This window comes from Haliotis cracherodii, unplaced genomic scaffold (genome assembly GCF_022045235.1).
Source record: "Haliotis cracherodii isolate W230 unplaced genomic scaffold, xgHalCrac1.p SCAF_22, whole genome shotgun sequence".
Taxonomy (NCBI): Eukaryota; Metazoa; Mollusca; class Gastropoda; order Lepetellida; family Haliotidae; genus Haliotis; species Haliotis cracherodii.
Window position 1 is genome coordinate 12,015,125 of NW_027266278.1, and position 23,673 is coordinate 12,038,797.

At 37.5% G+C, this 23,673-nt stretch overlaps 1 protein-coding gene and 1 pseudogene across 2 annotated transcripts; one reads left to right on the plus strand and one right to left on the minus strand.

Annotated features, from left to right (window-relative positions):
- Positions 1-901: 901 nt before the first annotated feature.
- LOC139471489 (uncharacterized) lies at positions 902-16,295 on the minus strand (annotated as a pseudogene).
- A 1,749-nt stretch (positions 16,296-18,044) lies between these two features.
- LOC139471369 (uncharacterized) lies at positions 18,045-18,915 on the plus strand. Of its 2 annotated transcripts, none has more exons than XM_071253703.1 (2): positions 18,045-18,099; positions 18,261-18,915. In XM_071253703.1, the coding sequence occupies exons 1-2, from the start codon at positions 18,092-18,094 to the stop codon at positions 18,886-18,888; spliced, it is 636 nt and encodes a 211-aa protein (XP_071109804.1). In that variant the 5' UTR covers positions 18,045-18,091; the 3' UTR covers positions 18,889-18,915. The 2 variants fall into 2 exon arrangements, 1 of the variants encoding a protein (XP_071109804.1); XR_011653832.1 differs by having other exon boundaries at positions 18,051-18,110; positions 18,261-18,298.
- The last annotated feature ends 4,758 nt before the right edge of the window (positions 18,916-23,673 follow it).

The following is a 23,673-nucleotide window of genomic DNA, read 5'->3' on the forward strand; positions in this document are numbered from 1 at the left end:
TAAACTTGTTACAGCTGCTGCTTAATAAACCGTAAGGTGCAATATATAGTTCTTTGTATTGTATTTATATTCAGGTTGGTATTTCTGCTATTCAAAGTGTGCAGTGAGGCCTTCTCATTCTTGATAGTAATTTTGGAGACAAAAGTGCTTAGTTTATGAAGACACAAATGTCATTTTAGAAAGTGATCCTATGTCACAAATGTTATATTTTGGATGACACTTTCTTAGTAAAGTTCATAGCTTTCGGCCATGGGAGCTGTGCCAATTTACACTTGTCAGAACGGTACACAAAGTACGTGATCTAGACTACCAGTTGTCGTACTTCCATTTTTGCGGAAGCCTCGGTGGCTGAGTGGGTAATTAGATAGGGACTCAACCAAACAAAGTGCGAGAATTTGTACTTTACTAAGAAGGTGTCGTCCCAAATATGACACTTGTTACATATGACCACTTTCTGAAATAACATTTGTGTTTTAATGTGTTGTTTAGTCTCGGTTGTTTTGCTTGTACATTCCAGGAAGTGGGCACTGTTCCCATATTTATAATGTATTGATTTCAATCTAGTAGTAAATAGGGTTCATACACGACTTTTATATTTAATTTAGTACCATTAATTGCACACAACATGTTCTTAATTTGATGCAATTTCGCGTTTTGACAGGTTTTCGTACAGGTATGTGTCAGCTGATTAAAACGGAAATATTCTGGCATAATTAATAGAGACTCTTCTTGAAAGCATATCGAATGAAGTTTTCTTCTTTCCGTTGTATATCATATGCCTTAAAGGACGTTTTATATTGACAAGTTACAAGTATTTGTTCATTGGAATATTTAGCTCTCTTTCACTTATCCAGCCTTGTAATAAGTGGATAATCTGTCAACTGTTTTACGCTAATTTCTATTAAACAAGTTTTCTGTGGCCTTCCACTAAGCACAAACATCAAATAATTAATAGTCAAACAACATATCTTCTTAATGTCACTCACTCATTCACTCCAATATCAACCTTTCACTCACTCAATAACGTTCAATAACGTACTAAAAGTTACATACATGATAATTGGACAAAATTAAAACTACATACGTGTATGAACAATTGGTTCAAAATCCATTTACATCGTTGTTAGATGTGAGAAGAAATATACTACAAATAGGCCTATACATGCATGTATGTAGGAGAATTGCTCACAACTATGCGAGATGTTTATTTGCGCTTCTCAAAACTGTTAACGTGGCAAGCATTAAATATTTAAGTCAAATTTCGAGATAACGATATGTTATACCATGTCTAATTAGACATATGCGGGTAAATTTATATGTATTTGTATAGGCGGTCGTGACCACAGAAAAGGTTCGACATATCGGTACATTCGACAAAACAGGGTTCGAGTAAACATGTTGAAAATGCAAAAGTTGTATATTTACACAAAATGGTTTTCAACGAAGTGACAGTTATTTAAGGATTACATGACTTCGACCTGCATGACGTCGGCATTTTCTCTCCTCTTTAATATGCTGACAAATCCTTTCATTTATTATTGGTTTACTGATATCCACGAACATCACACTCACTCACTCGCCCACTCAACAATTGCATACCTGTGTGCCTTGTTTCGAAATGTTTTCTAGCATGGTAAAGAACGAAATCTTCCATCACTTTGAGGAAATAGTCGTTCCTGAAAAATATATGAATCGAGTGACAGCAATTTTTGTGATGGCTGAAGCCTCATGTTTCTGTCACCCGTACAACCATTAGGACAGAACTATGTATTACAACTTACAATCATCAGTCACATACCCTGGACGTCCAAATTGTAGTACAACATCGGGTAGTATCAGATTTCTTTTTGTGATGTCATAAAGTCTGAAAATACAAATTAAATAAATCACTACATCATTTCTGTATATTTGTTGGTAGTGTATGCCGTAAAACTATCGGTCAGTTGTGGAAACAAAGCTCATTCGTTCTTAATACCCGCTTGATTCTTATAAAGTGATGACAAACAAGCAGAAGCTTCTTGATGGAAAAATAAATATGTTCCTTAAGATTATTTTATCCTATACGTACCTTGGACCCTCTTGTCCTCGTCACCAAATGTGTCTCCATGGACTGCATCAGTATGGCATATCCCTGAAAGCAATCATTCTATCATTAAGTCATGTCATGTACTCTCAGTATAAATTTACGTGTAAAAGTTTGGATCGAAAATATCTTCATTATATAGGCATATCCGCTTTAGACAGAGGCCGGTTAGACAAATGTCACTGTAGTATGAACATACCGTTTATCTGTAAGCAAATTTAATATGTAACTCAGTATTTCTGTGTTGAGATGGTTATCAGTATTTCCAAACACTGGCAAATTATTAAGCGTTTTCAACATTCGTGAAGTCACATTAGAGTAATATTTACAACAGCATTGAAGTGGGACATGGCTCTGCTCCTCTCCAGCTTCTTTCGTTGAAAGTAAAGCACATGTCTCCTGAACTCTTCAGGTACTTCTTCTGTATCATTTGTTGGGTACCGGTACAGCCTGGGTACATCTTCATCAATTATCTTTTCCAACTAAAGGAACAAAACATTCCTAGTTATACCGTTTATCAAGTGTACACAGAAACATATTTATATAGTTACAAATCCAATGGAATAAAAACGTCATCAAAAATACGGTTTCATATTGTTATTCGTGACACATTTACTACAGTCTAGAGATTGGAAATTAACACTATCTATCTATCTATCTATCTATATTGAAACTCACAAGTTGTTATGCCAATATAATATTTACAACTGAAACTGTAGGTCAATATATATGAATGTTCATACCACATTTCGGAATTCTGATCCACAGCTGCTCGAGATCATCAGCAAGTATGTTCACTTGTTGGTCACCATATTCCTTCATGTCTACTGCAGGAACCGCGATTTGTGTTAAACAAACATATTGATACTTTGAGTTTATAGCATGGGCATCTTTTTCTCTCTGTGTGTTTGTCTGTGTGTGCATGTGTGTGCGTGTGCGTGCGTGCGTGCGTGCGTGCGTGCGTGCGTGTGTGTGTCTTAATTCTTATATGAGGTTGGTTTCTAAACAAATACTCACGCATGGCTTTTCTTGTCACTGTCGTCTTTTCGACACATTTTGTGCTGCAATAATATGTAGTAAATTAATAATTATCTCTAGTATTCCCTCTTTCGCAACAGTAAATGCAATTAGTAATTATTCTTTCTCCAATATAATTTAATTGCTGTATGATAACTGGCTGCAAACCTATGTGTATCAAGCGACACAAGTATGGAAATATATTATTCACAAACTTATGATATCGTCTTAATCGTATCATGTTTCAAGCAAAGCTTTATTATGATTATTAAAATGTTTTCATATATTATTGTCAAAAGTATCATACCTTTTAAGCTGCACCTCAGGATTCGGTTTCTAAATGAAATACAAACAATTCTATGGTCATTCATGATCACAAACCAATTTTTAACAAATGTATACTATTTATCAACTTAAGATACGAACTGTACAACACCTTCGTAAGTCTTCATGTGATGGAGCAAGAACAGAACATTCAGATATTTCATGAATCAGATTTTACTTTCTGTACCTGTGTTTGGATCTTCAATGCCGCATATTCAGGTCTTCGTATTCGTTTCAATGGCAGAGGTTGGTCAGCACACCACGAATCCGAAAATCTCTTCTGATTCAGAAACATATAGAAATGTATTTGTGTCCCGAGTGTAGTAACAGAATTTCAGGAGCGAATAAATTTTATATGAAATTTGAAACGGTGTACCATTATTACTAGTTATTATGTTTAATGAATTATAGTACGAATTAAATTACGTCAATTCTATATTACCTTATGAAACCAGAAAGTGCACGTGAATACAACATGTATATAGGGTCGCATCACTTCCATGCAAACCTATGGAGATAAATTCTCTGAATAAAAGTCGGCAAACACAGACTCCTTTTACGAAGAGCATGGGTTGTTGAAGACCCTTTTCTGACCCGGATCTTCACGGGTGTATTTTAGGTATGAATCATAACAGTTTGTTGTCATGGGTACTTAATGCATTATGTGCATAACACATGCATGTGTACTAGTTGGCTGGTTGGGTTGTTGTTTAACGCCGCACTCAGCATGAAATGGAATCGACCATCTAGATGTATCTGTGAAACCTCATTATGTTTTACCACTGGAACTTGCTCCCGCAGTCCGTATTTGCTTGGTATTTCCTTTGTTGTATTCTGAAATGGAACGATGTTCCAAGTAGCACATATTTTATAAGTAGAATGGAATTTCATGTGAATTACTTATTGAATATTCGAAATACGGGGATATATTTGTCACACATACCTTTGGTTAGCTTTACGATCAATAAACAGTAGCGTATATGCCCATTACTGTCACAATTATTCACAGTGCACAAATCTAGTACCTTTGGTTCCACAATCTTCACTGCATTCAACATTTCTTTGGCTATGAAAGAACGGCAACTGCTCGGGTCACACTGCAAAATATGTCATGTTTTTATTTTTAAAATAATAATTGATACATATCGTCTGTAATATATCTGCTATACATTAGAACTTCAATACACCAAAAAACGGTCGTACCTTCTTGTCCTTGCTGCATTCGTTCCATGCATACTGAAACACGAAATCATATTCAATGTGACCATTAAATCATTCACTATTCCAGGTATTCTTTCATTTACATAAATTAAAAAAAAAAATTTTCTTCATAGTAACCGTGAATAAGTCAAAGTGTAATCAATGGCGAGAAAATATTTAATCGTTATTATTCAGTTTTGAACAACTCTTTTTAAGACCTTGTTGTACTCACTATGCATATGCAAACACCACAGCTTGTAGCATCCGTATGCGTGGTGTACTCATGACTGACCTCTACGTTGAAGTTTGATAGGTCAATTGCATCATCTGGTACATTCTGAAGTCTGTATTCCATGTACTCCCTTTGAAGAAAAGTGCAATGAGTTTGGACCGACAGGCAACTAAGCAGTTCATAGTAATAACGTAAGCAGCCATGTACTTGTAAGGCTATAAAACTACTATTTATTAATATAGATGTGGCGATATAGGGAATTTACTTATTCAGCAACCCTAGCTTGTTGTGTTGACCACTTCTTCCTCTAATCTCCGGTTCAAGGGGTCATAGAAGCGCATTCGTTTGGCTTGTACACCCAACACCTGCGTCAGAAATAAGGAGTGACAGTAACTGTTGTACGTCTATATGTGACCTTCACATATAGGTAAACTGAAAATCAAAGACGACGCCAGGTTTTTACGAAAGGGGTAAGCATGTCTCCCCAATTGGAAGCAATTTGCACAAAAACGTATGTATTTGTTGCCATCCGACGTGGGCCTGTACACAAATCTGAGGATCAAGTGATCGACCCGAAATTCAGTCACACGATTGAAATCCAAAACACGCCCACACACTTCGACGTGAGTCAGACATCTACACACATACGATAGGCACCATTCATGTGTGGTCAATTTCTGTCTCAAATACCTAGGAAATACAACTTACCAGCAATGTCCAATGGCTTCCATGTCTGTGAATCAGTATAAACACTTTCTCTGCTTCCGAGAGTTTTTCCTAAAAATACAACGAACATGGTCCTTTACTTTCGGAACAATACTCAAATACCTACAATCTACAGTACAGGACTAAGGTTGTGCTGTCTCACGGCATTGTGTACTTAATCTCAGCCTACAAACGGTATCTCATGTCGTCCCTTGAACATCTCTGGTATCATATGTATTAACAGGAAATCGGTTGTTCACATATATTATTGAGGACATTAAATTTTGTTTTCTTTATTAGTATAGCAAGTCTTTCACAGTAGCCTATGTTGTTGTGTTGTGGCAATTTTCAGTTAGCCATAAAATATTTAATTGAATAAAATATCACTGGTAAATTATATCTATGTTCGTCTCCATGTCATTATGTTAAAACATCAACCATCAAAAGAACTGCATCTATCTTCTATTAAAACGTTTCTTATGACATTCACTGCCCATATATATCTGACAACTGAAGACTGTATAACAACATGCATCCATCTTGAAAACATACTTTTTATTTCACACCATGCCTCATATTATGTTGTTAATCTAGACGTATTTCCAACAGTAGCATCTACATGATTTAAACGTCGCCATATACCTAGACTATTGTTTATTGTGGCATTACACAACAAAGCAACAAAAACAACATAATATCCCGTCTTAAGGTTTCATATATGTGCAACGATTAGACTTGATATGTATCCAGTTACCTGTTGCTACATTAAGGGAATGTTTGTCTTCATCAACTTTATTCAATTCATTCAATTCATTTCCTCAATATGTCGGCGTCTTTCGGCGGTTCAGAAACTCTTCCAGTGCATCTTATCTCACTTATGATACTGTCAATTTCAGAAAACGCTTTTTCTTGAAGATTTAATTTTCTTTTCTCAATAATGACAAGCCTTGCAAGGCTAGGCGATTCTCATTCACCAACCGACAGTGAATGATATCTTCTCCTCAACGTCATCTTCGAAATATTCTTCTCTTTACCCATTCCCACTATATGACAAATAGAGAATACTAAACGAGCTCCTGTGTAATACTAATTGTTTGAAACGAGTGAATAGTTCTGATATCTCACGATCGAAAGGGAGTCCGATACAAGAAACTATTCACGAGTTTCATAAAAATGTTATTAAACAGGAGCGAGCTTAGTAATTTATTTATTACTTGCCGTTTAAAACTTTTCTAAATATGTTACTGACCCACTTTTACAAATAGGGAAATGTCATAGAACAAACCAGAAAATGTCATATTTGGGTTTTGACTGTTTGTTAGGATAGGGATAGGTGACGTCATGTTCAATAGTGACGTCATCTGGTTTGTTCTATGGCGTTTCCATATTTGTAAAAGCGGATCAGTGACATTCGTGTTGATTGCAGTAAATGATTCAAAATCGATATTGTTGATTCTTTTTATTTGATAACAAATTCCATCCTTTTTAGCTATTATAACGGTAACGCTATTTTTCAGGGCATTATCATTTGCAGAAGCCCTCGGTCTTATTGGAAGACCTCGGGCTTCTGCAAATGATAATGCACTGAAAAATAGATTTACCCTTATAATAACATAAACTTACGTCTGTCGTTGCGCTACTATCTACTTGTGGAACAGGATCCTGCATCAAAAAGATTACAACACGTCACAATACCCTCTGACGTAATATGTAGAATATTGTTACAAGATCCAACCACGAAACAATGTCATGTGACGTCAGCATAGCATCAGGGTTGAGAGGGTCATTGCGCGTGCATACCCTCTCAGTGATCTATCGTCACTACACGCAATGTCGTTGAATAAGCCCAGGGATGTTGGGAGTTTTCAATATTTGTTACTGAAACTTGTTCCCGCAGTATATAAGCACGCGCTTTGGTATTATACAACGTGTTATACAGCTGTATGTTTATTAAACGGGTGATCTCTTTACGGGCGAATAAAAAAACTATATATTCCCTTGGCATATTTTGTCTTCAGTTTAAAATTGTAACTGCAGATATTTCTAAAAAGCAATTCTGACCTTTTGAACAAGTGGCGCCCGGCGTCTCCTTTTGGACCTGAAATGTTGCCATCCCTCTATAACTTGGCATGATAAAGCTGCGTTTCTCTGCTTACCCCGAAACAAATAACATATTCTAAAATAGCAAGTGATATATTCAAGGACGAATATTGTTTTGGTATTTGCACACATTATCACAATTTGTAACAAAATTGATTAATCTATTAATGAATGACATGGCATCTTGTAAACATATCTACATATCATTTTGTACATATCATATGTATATATCACGATATGTTGAATATCCTGTCACTTACCCCCCGCCTTTGACACAGCACATACAAGTAGACGTTTATTATCTGGAAAGAAACATAATATTATTAACCTTATTGTTCCACTTTATCACCGTTTAATAACTGTACTTCATGTGTATACAGTGGTGTGCACATACCTGATCATTTAGCCAGCCCACAGTCCATCAGGTCTCTTTGTCAATTTTCACTCTCAGCCGGTCTTCTGTTTCTTTCGGAAGTACTGGTGCTATTGTCAGAATATCCAATTTTGATATTCGGTAGGGACCTATCGTCACTACTATTTCGTCCAATCTTCTGTAATCATTACAGATATCTTGAAACTGAAAAACATACAACAAATTATATCTATATATCAAAGATATCATTGTATCCGCCAAGTTTATATTTCCTTTATATATTGTAAGTGTACTTAGTTATAGGTTACAAGTAACAGTTAAACTTAAACCGCCCTGTAATAACAAACATTATTACATGACTCTCTACCTTAAGGCAGTTCGTCCTGTATCGTAAGCATATTTGTAAAGACGAAAATATCAATATGTTTCATCACACTCACCACATCCTCCGCCGGCAATGGTGATGAATCTGCTTGCGCGGTGGAACATACCACTTGTCCTAAAATAACAGCAGTATTCTATTATGGGTAGGGGTTTGATGGACTCGGAGATAGTATAATCAAAAGGGTGAACCTTTCAACAACATTTCGGGTGCTGACATGATGGCAACATTTAAAAAAAAGCATGTAGGATTTGTTGTGGACAGGATTAAATGCGAGCACAGGTATTAAATAATTCATCAGAGTTAAACTGATTTGTGTTTCGGTCTGGAAAGGCAATCAATGAATCTTTATGTAATGCTTTTGCATGGTTTGAACACGTATTGTACATGTTCAGTTGTGGACAATCAATGCGTTATCTCGCTGAAGTAACGTACATACTTTGGCAAAGTGCCAGTATTTACTTCTGGGTGTGTGCACTACACGTACTTCGTGTAGTTGGTTTCGGATGTAAAGAGGTTTGTTGTAGAAATGTTTTATTGAAAACAGTCAAATTGATTAGGCAGGTTCAGCCCTATTGAAAACAAATTGTGATAATTAAAATGTAATAAGGAATCGCTGTGTGCATGACATAGTCAGGATACATGTACTGATAGTTCACCCGAGTTAACTATTATCTAGTTGAAGCGATCAATGCGCTTTCTTATCTATGTGTGTATATATGTGTGTGTGTGTGCGTGTGTGCGTGCGTGCGTGAGTACGTGAGTGTGTGAGTGAGGGAGTGAGTTGGGTTTAACGCCGCTTTTGACAGTATTACAGTTATGTCAGCTTAATGTGGGAGGAAAACCCGAAGTGATGCAGGTCTCTGTGTGTGTGTGTGTGTGTGTGTGTGTGTGTGTGTGTGTGTTATAGTGATGTCCATTCTCCCACTGTTTTCCGGAGCAGAACACCCGAATATATGTTAATGAAACTTGCTACACAGAACAGTCAAGTGGTGTATTGGCGCCTTTTGATGATTTCGGATTCTTATTGCTTTTGTGTGTGTGTGTGCGTGCGTGCGTGCGTGCGTGCGTGCGTGCGTGCGTGCGTGCGTATGTGTGCGCGTGCGTACGTGTGTGTGTGTATGTGTATGTAGAATACTGAAAATACCCTTGTGATTTTGTTAATTTAATGAAACTCATGTATAGTTATTTCGCTCGTCATAAAATTTCGTTTCATAAAATTGGTATTACACGGAAGCCAGTTGAGTATCATATTTAGTACTTGCCGTTGATAGCTTTTCCTAATTTCACAAAAGTGTGTGAATAGGCAGACATCTACGCAATCCACAGTCATCCACTTGAGTGGCGGTAAGGTTATCGAAATACCCATAGACTCCCGACTGCCAATGCGCTACCGATCAGTTTATTTCACGGTGTCCTGCGGCACAATGTTTACAATTACGTCAATATATCCTATGACGTAGCTTTTGGAATTCTGTTGCAAGATACACCGACGAAACAATGCCATGTGACGTCAGCCTGGCGACCTGCTGCAACCAGCCTGCTGGGGTCATCGAGCGTGCATAGGCTCCTCTTAGTAATCTATAATCTCTCCACGCAATGTCACCGAATAAGCCCAGGGATACTGGGAGTTTCAATGTTTAAGTGAAACTTGTTCCCGCAGTGCAAAACTGGTAGTACACAATGTGTTATACAGCTGAATGTTTATTAAACGGGTGAACGCTTCCCGGGCGAGTAATAAATGTATGTATGCCTGTATGTAAGTGTACATTTATATAACAAATACGTAGCGTTAATATCGCAGTAGTTAGTAAAACGATGACAATGTTGGACATTTAGAATTTAAGTAACACGAGGGAGCTAGAGAATAATTATTAAACTGTGATATTTAAATGATATATTATTTATTTGCAACAATAAAATATAGAATACAACATATGACTTAGCGCATTGTACTATAGGCATATATTACATATGCAAGCAACATGGAAGACGTGATACAACAGAGGAGTAGTGATAAATACTTTTTATTAATTAATAAAAATATTGATTGACATAGTTAGAATATTAATTATTTTGTTCTTCAGAGTGAATTTGGTTACCATTTAGAATTTTGCCGTATTAGGCTTAGACCCAATATTAATAATGCTAATAGACAAAGGTTGAGCTAATTAAAGTTTATTTGTTACATTCGGGAAAATAGTAAAAAATGTTTTCCAATGATGAACAGCAAGAGTAAAAAATAATGTGAGACAAATTAACCCTGAACACTTCATCATTCACATTGCTACATCTACGTAGCTCTGGTAACATGCGGATGAATTCTATGTTTTTAATTCAGCGATAGAAGTGCTAATTGTACCACTTACAATTTTGTGAATTCCATTCCATTACCGAATGTATGTTTTACGGAGACGGATTCTAAGCTTCCTATAAAGTGTTTAAATTTTATGTTGTTGAAAATAACAACATAATACTGTGTCTTTTATCTGATCAAGGTTTTATCATGATAAATTCATTGACAACACCCGTACCTGGTAGCCGGAGACAGAGGGACACGCCCTAAAGGAGGGATGGTGTAACAACTCAATTAACAAAGTCAATATCGAATGTTACCACCATTTACGTTGATACAGACAGGGCAGCGGATATGGGGGATATTGTTCCAAATGTCAACCGAAGATTGGCCCAACTGTGCATGCATTACCGGCGGTGCTGGTCCTGTCGTAGACGTCTCTCCATCTTATCCCAGACATCTTCCATGGGGAAGAGGACTGGAGAAACAGCTTGCCATGGCAGTACAACAATGTTATGCTGTCACAAACAATCTATCTGTTGCAACTCGTGCAACGTGTGGGTAGGCATCAGCCTCGTGCAAAGTGAATTTACGTCTCTGCATTTGCACGACCATCAGAGCTGTCCAGTTTCACATGGACTAATCCGTTAGTAGTAATAGTGTCCCAATCTGGTAATCTAAAGCTCAGATCCTGTCTACACCGTGTTAGACATGCCTGACAGTGACGTGGAAAGACCACTGGGCCTATCGCTGGACGTTCCAGCTTCAGAATCTGAAAATGATCTGAAAAATCAGGAACTATGTTCATCAGTGAGCAAAAGCGGCCGACTTAAGAATCTTTTTCCAATATTCAGACCTGTTTTCTTTCATTTGTGTAGACAATAATCAATCTAAGTTTATATAAAAAATACTTTGCAACTTTCTTCAAATTATTTACTTTGTTTCCACGTTTTCTATATTGCGAAACATCGCGTTCGTTGCATTTTCATTTACCAGTTGAAAGGGGTAGTCGGGTACCTGTACCGACAATATGAAAGGGTTTATATATCTTGCGTACAGAATTGCTGATAAAAGTGGAGGCAGTTTGTCAATTGCCCTCTAATAGAAATACATGTAGAAATGAGCTGAACACAATTGATAACTGTTGCCCAGCTCCATGGTTTCTCTCCCGCATTTGCTAAATAGTATTAGCCTTACAAAAGGTGACCGATTACAATATAGTTATTGTAAGAGCTAAGAAGGCTGTACACATCTAGACTTGTAATTAGTGACTAAAAGGATTTTCTTTGAATGTCGTGTTAGTATTCTGCTCCGGAAATGGGAAACCGGATATTGGATGGACATTGCTATGACCTTTGCTATCAGTGATAGCAAGTCAACAAAGACCTAGCTTATTTTATGTGCAATGTCGGGTATACACTCATCAAAAACGAGACGATCAGGTAGTATGTAGTTCATCGAACCTGACTACACAAAAAATCCGGTTTATTAATTGTATACATGTTATTGAAAAACGTTGGTGCCCTGATATCCGACAAACGGTGCGTCAAAACACAGCCATTGTCGATTTACAATGTCTTAAACGGCATTGTCTTCACGCTTGTTCCAAAATGTCATGGAGGAAAGAAGTAAAGCAAAATGCATGTGCAAGTTATGTCATTAGTAAGTCGTAGTAGTGGCAATAAAAAGGCAAGCATAAGCCAATAATTTGTCCTTTAATAGACAAATGTTAGAAGATTACATGTAAAATAATATAACTGTTACATGTACGTATTTCCCTAATGCTACCGGTAGGGCAGATAATGCTTACGTGTACCCTTTTCGCGAACCATTGGTATCATGTCATCACTGATTTTCGGTGGTCCATTCATATTTTTTTCACAACTATTTTGCCTTTTACTCCTATTGGAATCTATTTCGGCTGATAATCTAGACTAGTTTTTCTCTTGCATTGACAATATATATTTGGAGTGTTACATTATATTGCCGGAGTGCCGTGATATTGCTGGATTATTGCTAAAAGCGGCGTAAAACCATACTCACTCACTCACTCACTCACTCACTCGACGAGGACAAGAAAGACACAGGCAAATCTTTGGCTGCTTCTCATGCATGTAACGTCGAGAAAACATTAAACAAAAATTCATAAACATATGTAGTTGTAAAGTTCAAATTTGAAGTAGCTTTGGCCTGAGCAGTTATAAATTACTTATTATATGAAACTTGACTGTTACGCAGCTTTATCTCATTGTAGCCGTGCTGAGGGGATAAATTGTATGTAGAGAAGAAACATTGTGCAAAGATCTAATAATTTCAGCTGGAAGACATGTTATATTTTAGTGGAGAATCGCGATTCTGAACGAAGGAGTGAATAGTGGTTGTTGGATTTATTTGGAGAATAAAATGAGTGATTGCTGACGAAACTGACGCCAAAAAAGCTACAAAAACACTTTCCATAATCGTACGATTCCGACTTTGGCGTAAGCATTATGAATCAGTTTCAAATAATGCTGATACTAGGTGTATTGAACGTGTATACCAATATTTTATTTTTCTTACAGACGGCACGAAATGTGTTATCATTACAAATAATTACATATTGATCGATTTAAATCGATGATTCATATTCATGTCGTCAAATTTCGAACTTCGAAACCTATTTCTCACAAACTGTGTATTGCATATAGATCTCTAGTCTGTCATACAGGCCCTGAAACAAATACATCCAATGCAACCAATGCGAGTCTCTTGGGTCCATTTCATAACTATGTTTCAACAACGGTGTTAATTTGGAAAATATATTTCATTTCTGGACGCATGATCGGCTGTTTAGGAATCTGTGACTTGGCCAAAATCGTTGCTCATGATTTCAGTCACAGGATTGACGTGGTTTTCCAAGCTGTCCAACCATAGCTGGGATATTGCTTTTCGCAATAAATCTTCAACTTCAGAGAATACAATACACAAGCAGATACTAATAGTCACTGACCTTAATGATGACAATGATCTGTGTGCTTTGGTCTTTGTAAATGCTGACCAACGACATTCTATTTTTTTTTCTGAACACATTTCTACACATTGTACGTTTACTACGAGTGCAGTTCAAACCTGTGACTGATCCACGATACCGACCAAATCACAGCTCTCGACCAGCCGATCTAACGTAGCCTATTATTCACCCAAAAGTACATATGGATTCCTACGTGTATTCCAACGTGATGCAGGAATTAGCCGTTCACCGACTTGGTGAATCCAACGAGCATCGGTATTATGCTGACAAACCTATAGTGAGTTAGTTATTGTAACACCAATTAGTCACCTTAATGTTGCAGGAAAGCCCGAAGGTCTCAGATGTTTACAACTTTGGTGAAACGACAAACCTGGAAACATAATCAAAGTGAATATGGTATTCTGGCACAATGAATACTTCAGACGGCGAGCAAGTTAAAAAAAGCGATAAAGATGAAAGCGACAAAGCACTTCATGCAACAAGGGTCACCAGGAGATGACCTAACCCCCCATTCCGGGGCAATTTGGAAATGGAATTTAGCTACTTATAGTGAAGAAGGTCAGAGAAGAACACACTGATGCTGTTCAGTATACTTCAGTAGCCCAAATCATGAATCTAGTTAACTACAAGACTGATCTGTACAGCAAAGTTCATCTAGAATATATCAACGCTCTTGGAGTTCAGCCCTCTCTCTCTCCACACACACACACTCACACACACACACACACACACACACACACACACACACACACACACACACACACACACACACACACACACACACACACACACACACACAGGCAATACGAATCCGAAATCATCAAAAGGCACCAGTACACCACTTGACTGATGTGTGTAGCAAGTTTCAACAACATATATTCAACGGTTCAGGTGTTCTGCTTCGGCAAACAGGGTGGATGATGGACATCGCTGTAACACACACACCCATCCCCAACCCGCCTGCTACCCCATCCCCCATCTCCACTAACTATGGAATTGAATGCTTTCTTCATCAGTCTTATAACTAAATCAAATAACCGTTATATCAAACCACCAACCTCAGTCAGGCCCCGCAACGTTACTGATGATCGAATGGTTCGTCGTCATACATATAGCACAATGTATGTGAAAAAAAGGTTGTGGGTGAATTGTGTGATAAAAAAGTCACCAGGTCGGTATGACATAGTCTGCACACATGAGCAATCTTTAACCAGGAGAAATCGTTTGTCGTAGCTATGGTTACATGTATTTGTCAGTGGAGGCGATCAATAAATTTTCTCTCCCATGTTACATGCACACTTGGCAAATGCCAGTATTCGACGTAACATTTATGGATGTGTGCATACAGCTGTTACATTGAACCGAGACATCGATCTGCATCATGTGCGAACGGATCGGCGGGCAGGAAACGATGGATGCAAACAGGTAAAGCAGAGCTCTTCAATGTTAAAAACCTTTCTTCATTGTTCGTTTTTTTAATCTGCATCAAGGCATAATGTAAGCTTTTGAATGTCTGTTAACAGGATGCGAAATATTATAAAAACAACGTGTTCCACTGCCTCGAATAATACACATGCTTGCTCATTTGCCATTATTCCTAGGGGATTATGGGAAATTCTAGATTGCCAGCATCCCGTCTGTAGATAACCCATCGGTTGACCAGGCTCGTTGACTTCACTTACTGTGTTTTGTCTAATGTTGTGAAGGCATAGGTCATTGTGCGTTCATAGTTGTTTACAAGCTGTTGTAGTTTACCTCGGATAGTTTGACTAACCCCTATACGTATATGTCATTCATTAGATCTATATGAGCTCTTATTATCAATAATATATTGAACGACCTATTGACTGACTATCGTATATTGTTCTCACATGTCATTGTAAGTAAGGCTGGTGTTTTTTAATCTACATGGGTTATGAGTATGTTTGTAAATTATATCACACGGTTACACGCACGTTTGTACAGACATTTCACAAATGCAAAAATTATTTTGGTTGTGCAGGAAAATATGGCCACACTTGTCTATTTTGTTAGATGAAATGCAAATGTTAAACATTGTTTCTCAAGCTCCTTTGGGAGTGAAATATGAGTTTTCTGAAAGACCTATACTGTGGAAGCCATTTATATACATTGGCTTTTAGGCAGATACAGCGTGTCATGGAGAGATTATTTAATATATGCGATCATGTATTGATTACATATCATGTTTCTAACTAATAATATTTTGGAATCAAGTCAACGAAGACCTATCTTATTTCCTGTACAGTGTAGGGTATATATCTGTATTTCTTGAACTGCCTTTGCAACAGTGTATCAAAGTAATGCATCTTAGAAATGATACTTTTCTAAGCATAAGGAGCAGCCTGATGTTTACTTTGAACCTGTTCCTGACCAGTTCCATTCAATTTAAGTGTTCCTTTTGATAAGTCTTTGATGATGTCCATGATTCTATACTTCTCGTCCTCATCCGTCAAATCATTCTGGTTCAGATCTTCCTGACAAAGATCTAGAAGCATTCTCTCTTTTTTCAAATATGGCAATAGTTTCTTCTTGTCGGAGCAGGTTTTGAACATCTTTAGATGAGGCCTTCATTCAATCTGTTGAACCTATTAAGTTTGTATCATGCACTAGTATACTGTTTTATATGAAACGTTTATACATTGGTAATGGCACATGCTTCTTAGGTATTGATACAATTAATGATACTCTGTTTAAGTAAGTTTGTAGTAAGTTTTAAGACACTATTTGCATGCTGAATGAATGAAATGTAACAGTGGTAGATTACTCGGATTTTCAGTGATTTGTGGACCCACGTCTGCGGTCATTGGCCCTGCGTGATTGTCTCAAGTAGCTACAGCTCACAATTGTTCCAGATTGAATTTTCTGTATGTATCTTTAAGAACAAATTGATTGTTAGTGATCCATTCATATGATTTTCAAATATGATTTTCTATTTTACCTTTTGAATCTGTTTCGTCAGATAATTGAGGCGTTGACGTGTTCAATTGGCACTGATTGCACACCAAACGCAATACAACTACGCCCAACACAGGGATATGCTCAGGTATGGGTCCATGAGAAATGTCCTATTGTACCTCAAAAGTTGTGAAATGTAGACATAAAAGAAGCGAGCTGCTGGAATATTGTTCTACATAAAGTTGCATATTGGCAGATTAAAGTCATCCCTCTTGTCATTCAATATTGTGAATATGTTTTGTCAATCTGAATCTTTATGAATGGATCTAATTATGAAACAGATGAGTCACAAATGCAAATTGGCTTTCATTTAATGCCGTTGTGAATGTCTGGCGTCAGTTTACATGCTAACAGCTACACTACCGGTTGCCTCTTGCCAGTATGTTCACACGTGCCATTCATACATTTTCGTTGATGTGAACATTTTAATGTTTGCAGAACTGTCACCTTGAGAGTGAAGTCATAGATCAAGGAGAAAAGCCACATGCCAAGAACACGGTAAGAAATATGATTAGGCTACCTAATACATTATTGTTATGAATAATATCGTACTGATACTAGTCACACAGAGAAAAATATAAGAAGACACACACTGGAAACATAACATAACTTTAATTAGCATTTAATGACACACCTCATTCAATGCGACATAACATAGAAATGACATAAATATATTTCTGTATACAAAACAAAAGTAACACTGTGGTTTTGAGAGAGGAAAAGTGGTCTCACGACATTGTCACCATCCCAGACGTTAATGCAATATGCCGCAACGAAAACAAGGAAACAATATACTAGATATTAATAATTCAATAATGATGGAAACATAACACGCTCCAAAGAATAAGTTGATACATTCGATTTCCCTTCAGATCCGGTAATACCTGTCACAGACAATGCAAAGATGAAGCAACAGGGATGAGTGAAACCATTATGTGAGGACAATGCCATACTGGAAACTCTATATTCATACAGGACAACAATGCTCGTCTGCACTGTGAAATATGGTTTATGACTTATGGTTTATACGCAGGCAATTATCTTGAACATTAAAATTACACATAACTCATGCAATAGTTTCTTGATTCTAATACAGATAACAATAGTTTGCTGCATTTGAATTCTTTTCAGGTCTGGTGATGCATATTTCGATCAATGTAAAGATGAATCAGCAGCTATTAGAAAAGAAGCATTATGATTTTAAGAAATATTGAAGTCAGAAGCCACAGAGCAGCAATCATGTGCTACAAAATTTCAAATACAAATTGCACTTTACTCTGTAATAAGTTTATAACACTAATACAGATAACAACATTTTGGGTTATTTGACTTCTGTTTCAGACCCGGTAAAAGTAATCATGGTCAATCTACAACAGATGAAGCTACAAGAAAAATGCTGAGGTGAGGACAAGGTATGACAAGAAGTGCTACAATCATTCAGGGCGATAATGCTCTTTCACTCCGGGGAAATGTGGACAATGCCTTTCAGCAAAGCAAAGTATTCATAGTTTTATTATATTGATGCATATATCAAAGTGCTGTTATTTCTCATTTTGTTTCAGACCCAGTAAACCATATTTAGATCAATGTAAAGATGAAGCAACTGCTATCAGAGAAAGCATTAGGCTTTTAAGAGAAATTGAAGTCAGAAGCCGCAGAGCAGCCATCTTGTGCTACAAAACTTCAAGTACAAATGAATGCTTATATATATTATTTGCAGTTATTAAAGTGATGGTCGTTGCTGTTGTTGGGATCATGACACACAAATATCTGTCGAAAATAGTAGAGGAAAATTTACCAGAAATCGTGTCATCGATAAAGCAGGCTCCAATTGTCGCACAGGTTATTGCAGGTATCCTGGCGAGTTGCATTGTGTTTCTTGTCGCCAGTGAAGTTCTGAAGTCATATTATGAAGACAGAAGCACACGTTACAACGTGGCAGCCGCAGGATGGCAAGCCTTAGAGCTAAAGATCCGTGCTTTCCTGGCAACAGCAATTGAAGGCAAAGTTTCATCTGCTGAATACAAGATCTTCATTAATGAATGTATTGAAAAAAGGGAGGAAATATGTATCAAAGCTCGTCCAGATGAAAAGATCTACAAGGAGTATGAAAAAGTTATGACCATATATGATCGAGATGAAAACGTAAATGATATACATGTAATACGAATAAATAAGTGTTTGTATTAAGTTTGATGGATTGATAAAGGCTACAAAAGTAAAATTGGTTCACTAAACAGTGGACCGACTGACGTATTTAAGAATATGTAAGTTAACCCTACATAAGTCGCTTATAAACTGACCTTCGTAAATAAACGCGACAAAAACCAGTTCCACAAATTTACGAAATCTCCACTAAAAGCAGAGTCCACTATACGATTTGAACCGAATCATTAGGATGTCTTGATGAATCACTATCAAATAGGAGGTGTTTGCAAAAGGGTGATCGTATCCTGCCCCTCCGGTGGCATCCATTATACTTTGACCATATATTCCATCAATCTTGAAATTGAGCATTACTACTTACATGTCGTGCGCTGACAACACTAAATATTTTCTGAAATTTAAGAACTCTCTCCTGATCTTTTGATTTGTCTGGAATTCGATGTCAAGTTCATTATCTTTGTAAACAAATTGACTGTGCGTCGTGAAATCTATCCAGCATTTATGACATGGCATGACAATATATTTACAGAAAAAAAATGGTATTAGATTAGATAGATGTATAGGAGGTGTAAGTAAAAATACTTCCCCTGACTTTATGTATGTAGTAACGAAAATGTAAATAAAAGCGACAAACGCTTTATTTATAAGAAATTTCTGCCAATTACAGAGTCGATTGTACGATTCCGACTATATCACGAACATGTGTTTCTGAAGCACCATCAAATAGTGATGATGCCAGATGTTATCTAAATATATTCGTCGTTGAGCTGATATACTGACGTTCGTATATAAAAGCGACAGGACCATTTCCATGAGCATAAGAAGTCTCTGCTGAAAGCAGATTCCTGTTCAATTCTGACTTCATCATAAACATATCACATCCTACCCCAAGTCAAGTGTTTACTTATACCATACCGGTAATATGGGTGTCACATGTGCAACAAGCTGCATCCGTGTTGAAGTGGACAGAACATCTTTCCTGACAGCTGCTTAATCCTAGACTGCATCATATCAGAAGACGTTAAACATTTCTCTTACGCTGCCTGGAGCTCGGCATTAAGGAAATGAGGCAGGGACTGGCCAGCTTGAAGTCAGTAAAATGTGTCTGTGTGGGCTATTCAAGTTAAACTATGGCATGGTATATTGGGTTGTCAATAATATTGGAGTAGTACAAGCACCCTCACTCACATGGACATGCACCTTGTTATACAAATGAAATATTCTTGAACCTTACGTATCAGACGAATATATCATTCGGCACCACCTGCATGTTTCCGTAACCTATAACAAGACTCGCCCCCCTCTCGAAGGCATGGCGAAGCGTCCAAACGGCGCAGGCCATTCAGAATGCGTGTCAGGATATAGGTAGTTGATTGATATAATTTAGAGTATTTAAAATAATTTTGGGAATACGCTTTTGTTTATAAAATGTTGATTGTTGGTTCCACACCACAGTGTTTACGGAGAACAGAACTGTGTTGTTTTAACTGATGTTCTTATTTGTAGAGTCATGTTGGTTGATAGATTTAAATGTACACATGCACTTGTTTACATTCCGTTAACTGCGACTTCTGTTTCCTGCGGCATCAAAATTACCCTCTAAGTTAATTGAAGATAGCATACGAAAGGCTCTTAGTATTGAGCGATTAAACCTGAGAGAAAAGTCTGAAGAAAACAACATTTGGAATAATTTAACTCCAGTATCTACCTTCAACCCTAATCATGAAGAAACATTGTCCACGCTGACAAATGACTGGTCCGTAAACGGAGTTGAAGTAAAAGCACTTCATGACTAAATATGACGTGCATGAATAACCATCTTGAAAAGGGAAATGTCGCAACCGTCCCTTACCTGCCAGTCGGGGATGTGAGAAATAACGCTAGTTCTGTACCTACTGGATAGGATGGGTTATGTCAGAGATACACACAAAAAATGTAGTGGAGGATAAGAACCGTATTTGAAACCTTTTTAGCCAACGTATCTAAATTCGTCTAGAAACATGCATTCGGTGCGTCGGGATTTGAATTTATCAATAAGAAATGAATCAGAAATACATGTAACCTGTGCCATTTCCATACATGTACGTTGTGAGAAAAGGCTGAAATCAACTTGAAATTCTTTGTCCTTTCTACGGATTTCATTAAAAAAACCTTTATCATCAATTAATTAATGTTTGATCTTAAAACACTGCAAACACGAAAACGTCGTTTGTTTTTCGTTTATGTTCATTGAACTGAAAAACGACGTCATTTGGACGCTTTCAAACCATCCATTTTCCGTCCAAATAACGTCGTTATTTGACAACTGAATTAACAGGTGGAGAACCATATCATCAAGCTCCTCCCTTTCTTGATTGTCATTGACTTTGTCAATCAAGCAACAGCGTCTACCGGTATTTCTACTTCTCAAATTTCATTGGTCAGTTCTCGCATGTTAGATTACTGGCCGGAGTTTGACGCTGCCTCTAAAACTGTATCGTTTTGAAAGAAACAAGTAACTCCATTTAAATTGAAGAGGAGCCCCGGTGATATGGCTGATTCCGAGATGAACCTATTCCATGGATATCTAGGCTGCCACCCAAACTGATACAAACGGGACCCGAAAGCTTATTGTATGCTTTACAGTCATATGGAGGTGGACCACAATTATATATGGTATTTAGGACTATTGTTTTCTTGCATTTATTTATAAGTCAGGAATAAAGACTTAAAAGGAGAGTTGTTGAATCATATATGCATCAGATATTCATAAACACATGTTACCTTTCTAAAGTCATACTCTCATATAACCTTATTATGTTCATAGTATCAAAGTTTAATCAACAATATCAAGTGCAGCAATTTTAACTACTGAAACACCCAAACACAAGGCTGTTATCAAGCGCTAGTGCAGACGTGATGCATCGTAAAAACTGTATCGGGGTGTCTTCAGAAATACAATTTCTTGCAATATTTACACTACGTATTTGAATGTTAATACTAAAGACAAACACTCATTAATTTTGCAGTGACGATATAACACTTATACACGTTTATTGGTATCTTTCATCAGTTTTGCTCTTCATTTTTATAACGTTGTTTTCGCATGTACATGTAGCAATACCCGACTAGCCTGTCATACATAATTATGGGGCCGTTATAACTTACTCTGGTGTTTCTGAGTGAAGCTTTTAGGCTTGGGTGTTGTACCCCGGGTTGTTTTTTTCTGGTAATCCTATTATTACTTTATTTTTTTCTAATGACACCCTGTTGTCCGGATCACGGCTCCGTGACTATCTATAACAATTAAGATGAATATTCGGTTCAAGTAACTGAATGAGTTTGTGATTACACATCTACCAGGTCGAACATCGCGTATACTCATTTTCTACCTTAAGAGAATCAAGGTTTATAAGCTAATCCATCTACGAATACCGTCCCGCTCTAAATGACCTTACTTGTTCTTAAATCCATCATCTTTACCCCACTCTCCTCCTGAAGCTTAGAACTTTATAACACTTCTTTATATCATTCCAAGAGAGTTACTCGTGCCTACATAAAGATGTAGTTATTATGTCACTGTTTTATTTCTTTAAAATATATTACGTGTTCATCAATAACAATTAAAATGAACATTCAATTTCCGATAAAAATAAATCAATATGTGTGTTTTACGCCACAAAGACCAACGTTGTCCGGTTTGATGACACACAATCTACCAGGTAGCTCATTGTGTTCATCCTATCCTCATTGAAGTCTCCTCTGTGGATATCCCTGGTGCCGAAAAGTCCCCATGTACCTGGGAATCTCATTAATATAAACGTACGGGCAAAAGAAACGCTGGTTTTATAAACGATGACACAGTTTTGATCAAAACCTAAAACCATGATTCGATACCATATAAAAACATTCTCCTAAACGCACCAATTATTTCCTAGGGGTCGTGGCGAATCTGCAGCACGTGATTTTCGGAGAAATACGTTCTTTCCCTCTTTTTGTAAAAATTGCATAAGGAAAATTTCGTGCTAGATTAAGGTATAAGTTGTTCACAGAAACCTTCTGTATCATTGAATTGTTTAGATTTCACCTACAAGAATGCCACCTTTGACGTATGAGCAGCGAGAGAAAGCGGGTGAAACTCAGACCAGAGTTGCAGAAATAGTGAACTGTCACAAAACCACCATCGAGAGACTGGTGAAACGTTTTAGAGATACTGGCCGGACATCAGACAAACCACGAAGTGGAAGACCACGGGTAACCACGCCCAACGAAGACCGCTATTTGCGTATGTTGTACCTACGTAACAGATTCCTCACTGTGACGTCATCAGCACAAAATACTTTCCAACACACCGTCAGCAGAACGACTGTAGCCCGACGTCTCCGCCATTTTGGTTTGAGAGCTTATCGACCTTTGAGGAGAATGGCCTTGACCCGACAACATAGACTCAACAGATTGAGAGGTTTGCTCGTACAGTGCAACGCTGGCAAAGACGATATTGGGACAGAGTGCTGTTTACCGATGAGAGTAGGTTCCAGGTTTTCAATGCTGACGGCCGATTGCGAGTAGAGGCGTAGAGGCGAACGTATGTCACGTTGCTGCGTTCAGGAAGTGCACCCCCATGGCGTTGACAGTGTGGTGATCTGGGGCGGTATTTGCGGTGACACCAATACCGACCTGGTGGTTATAAACGGTAACCTCAACGCTAACGGCTTTAGCAACCAGGTCCTTACACCAGCCGTATTGCCATTCCTGCAGAATATTCCCAGAACGCTGTTGCAACAGGATAACGCCACTCCAAATTCTGCACGTGTTACAAGAAACTTTTTG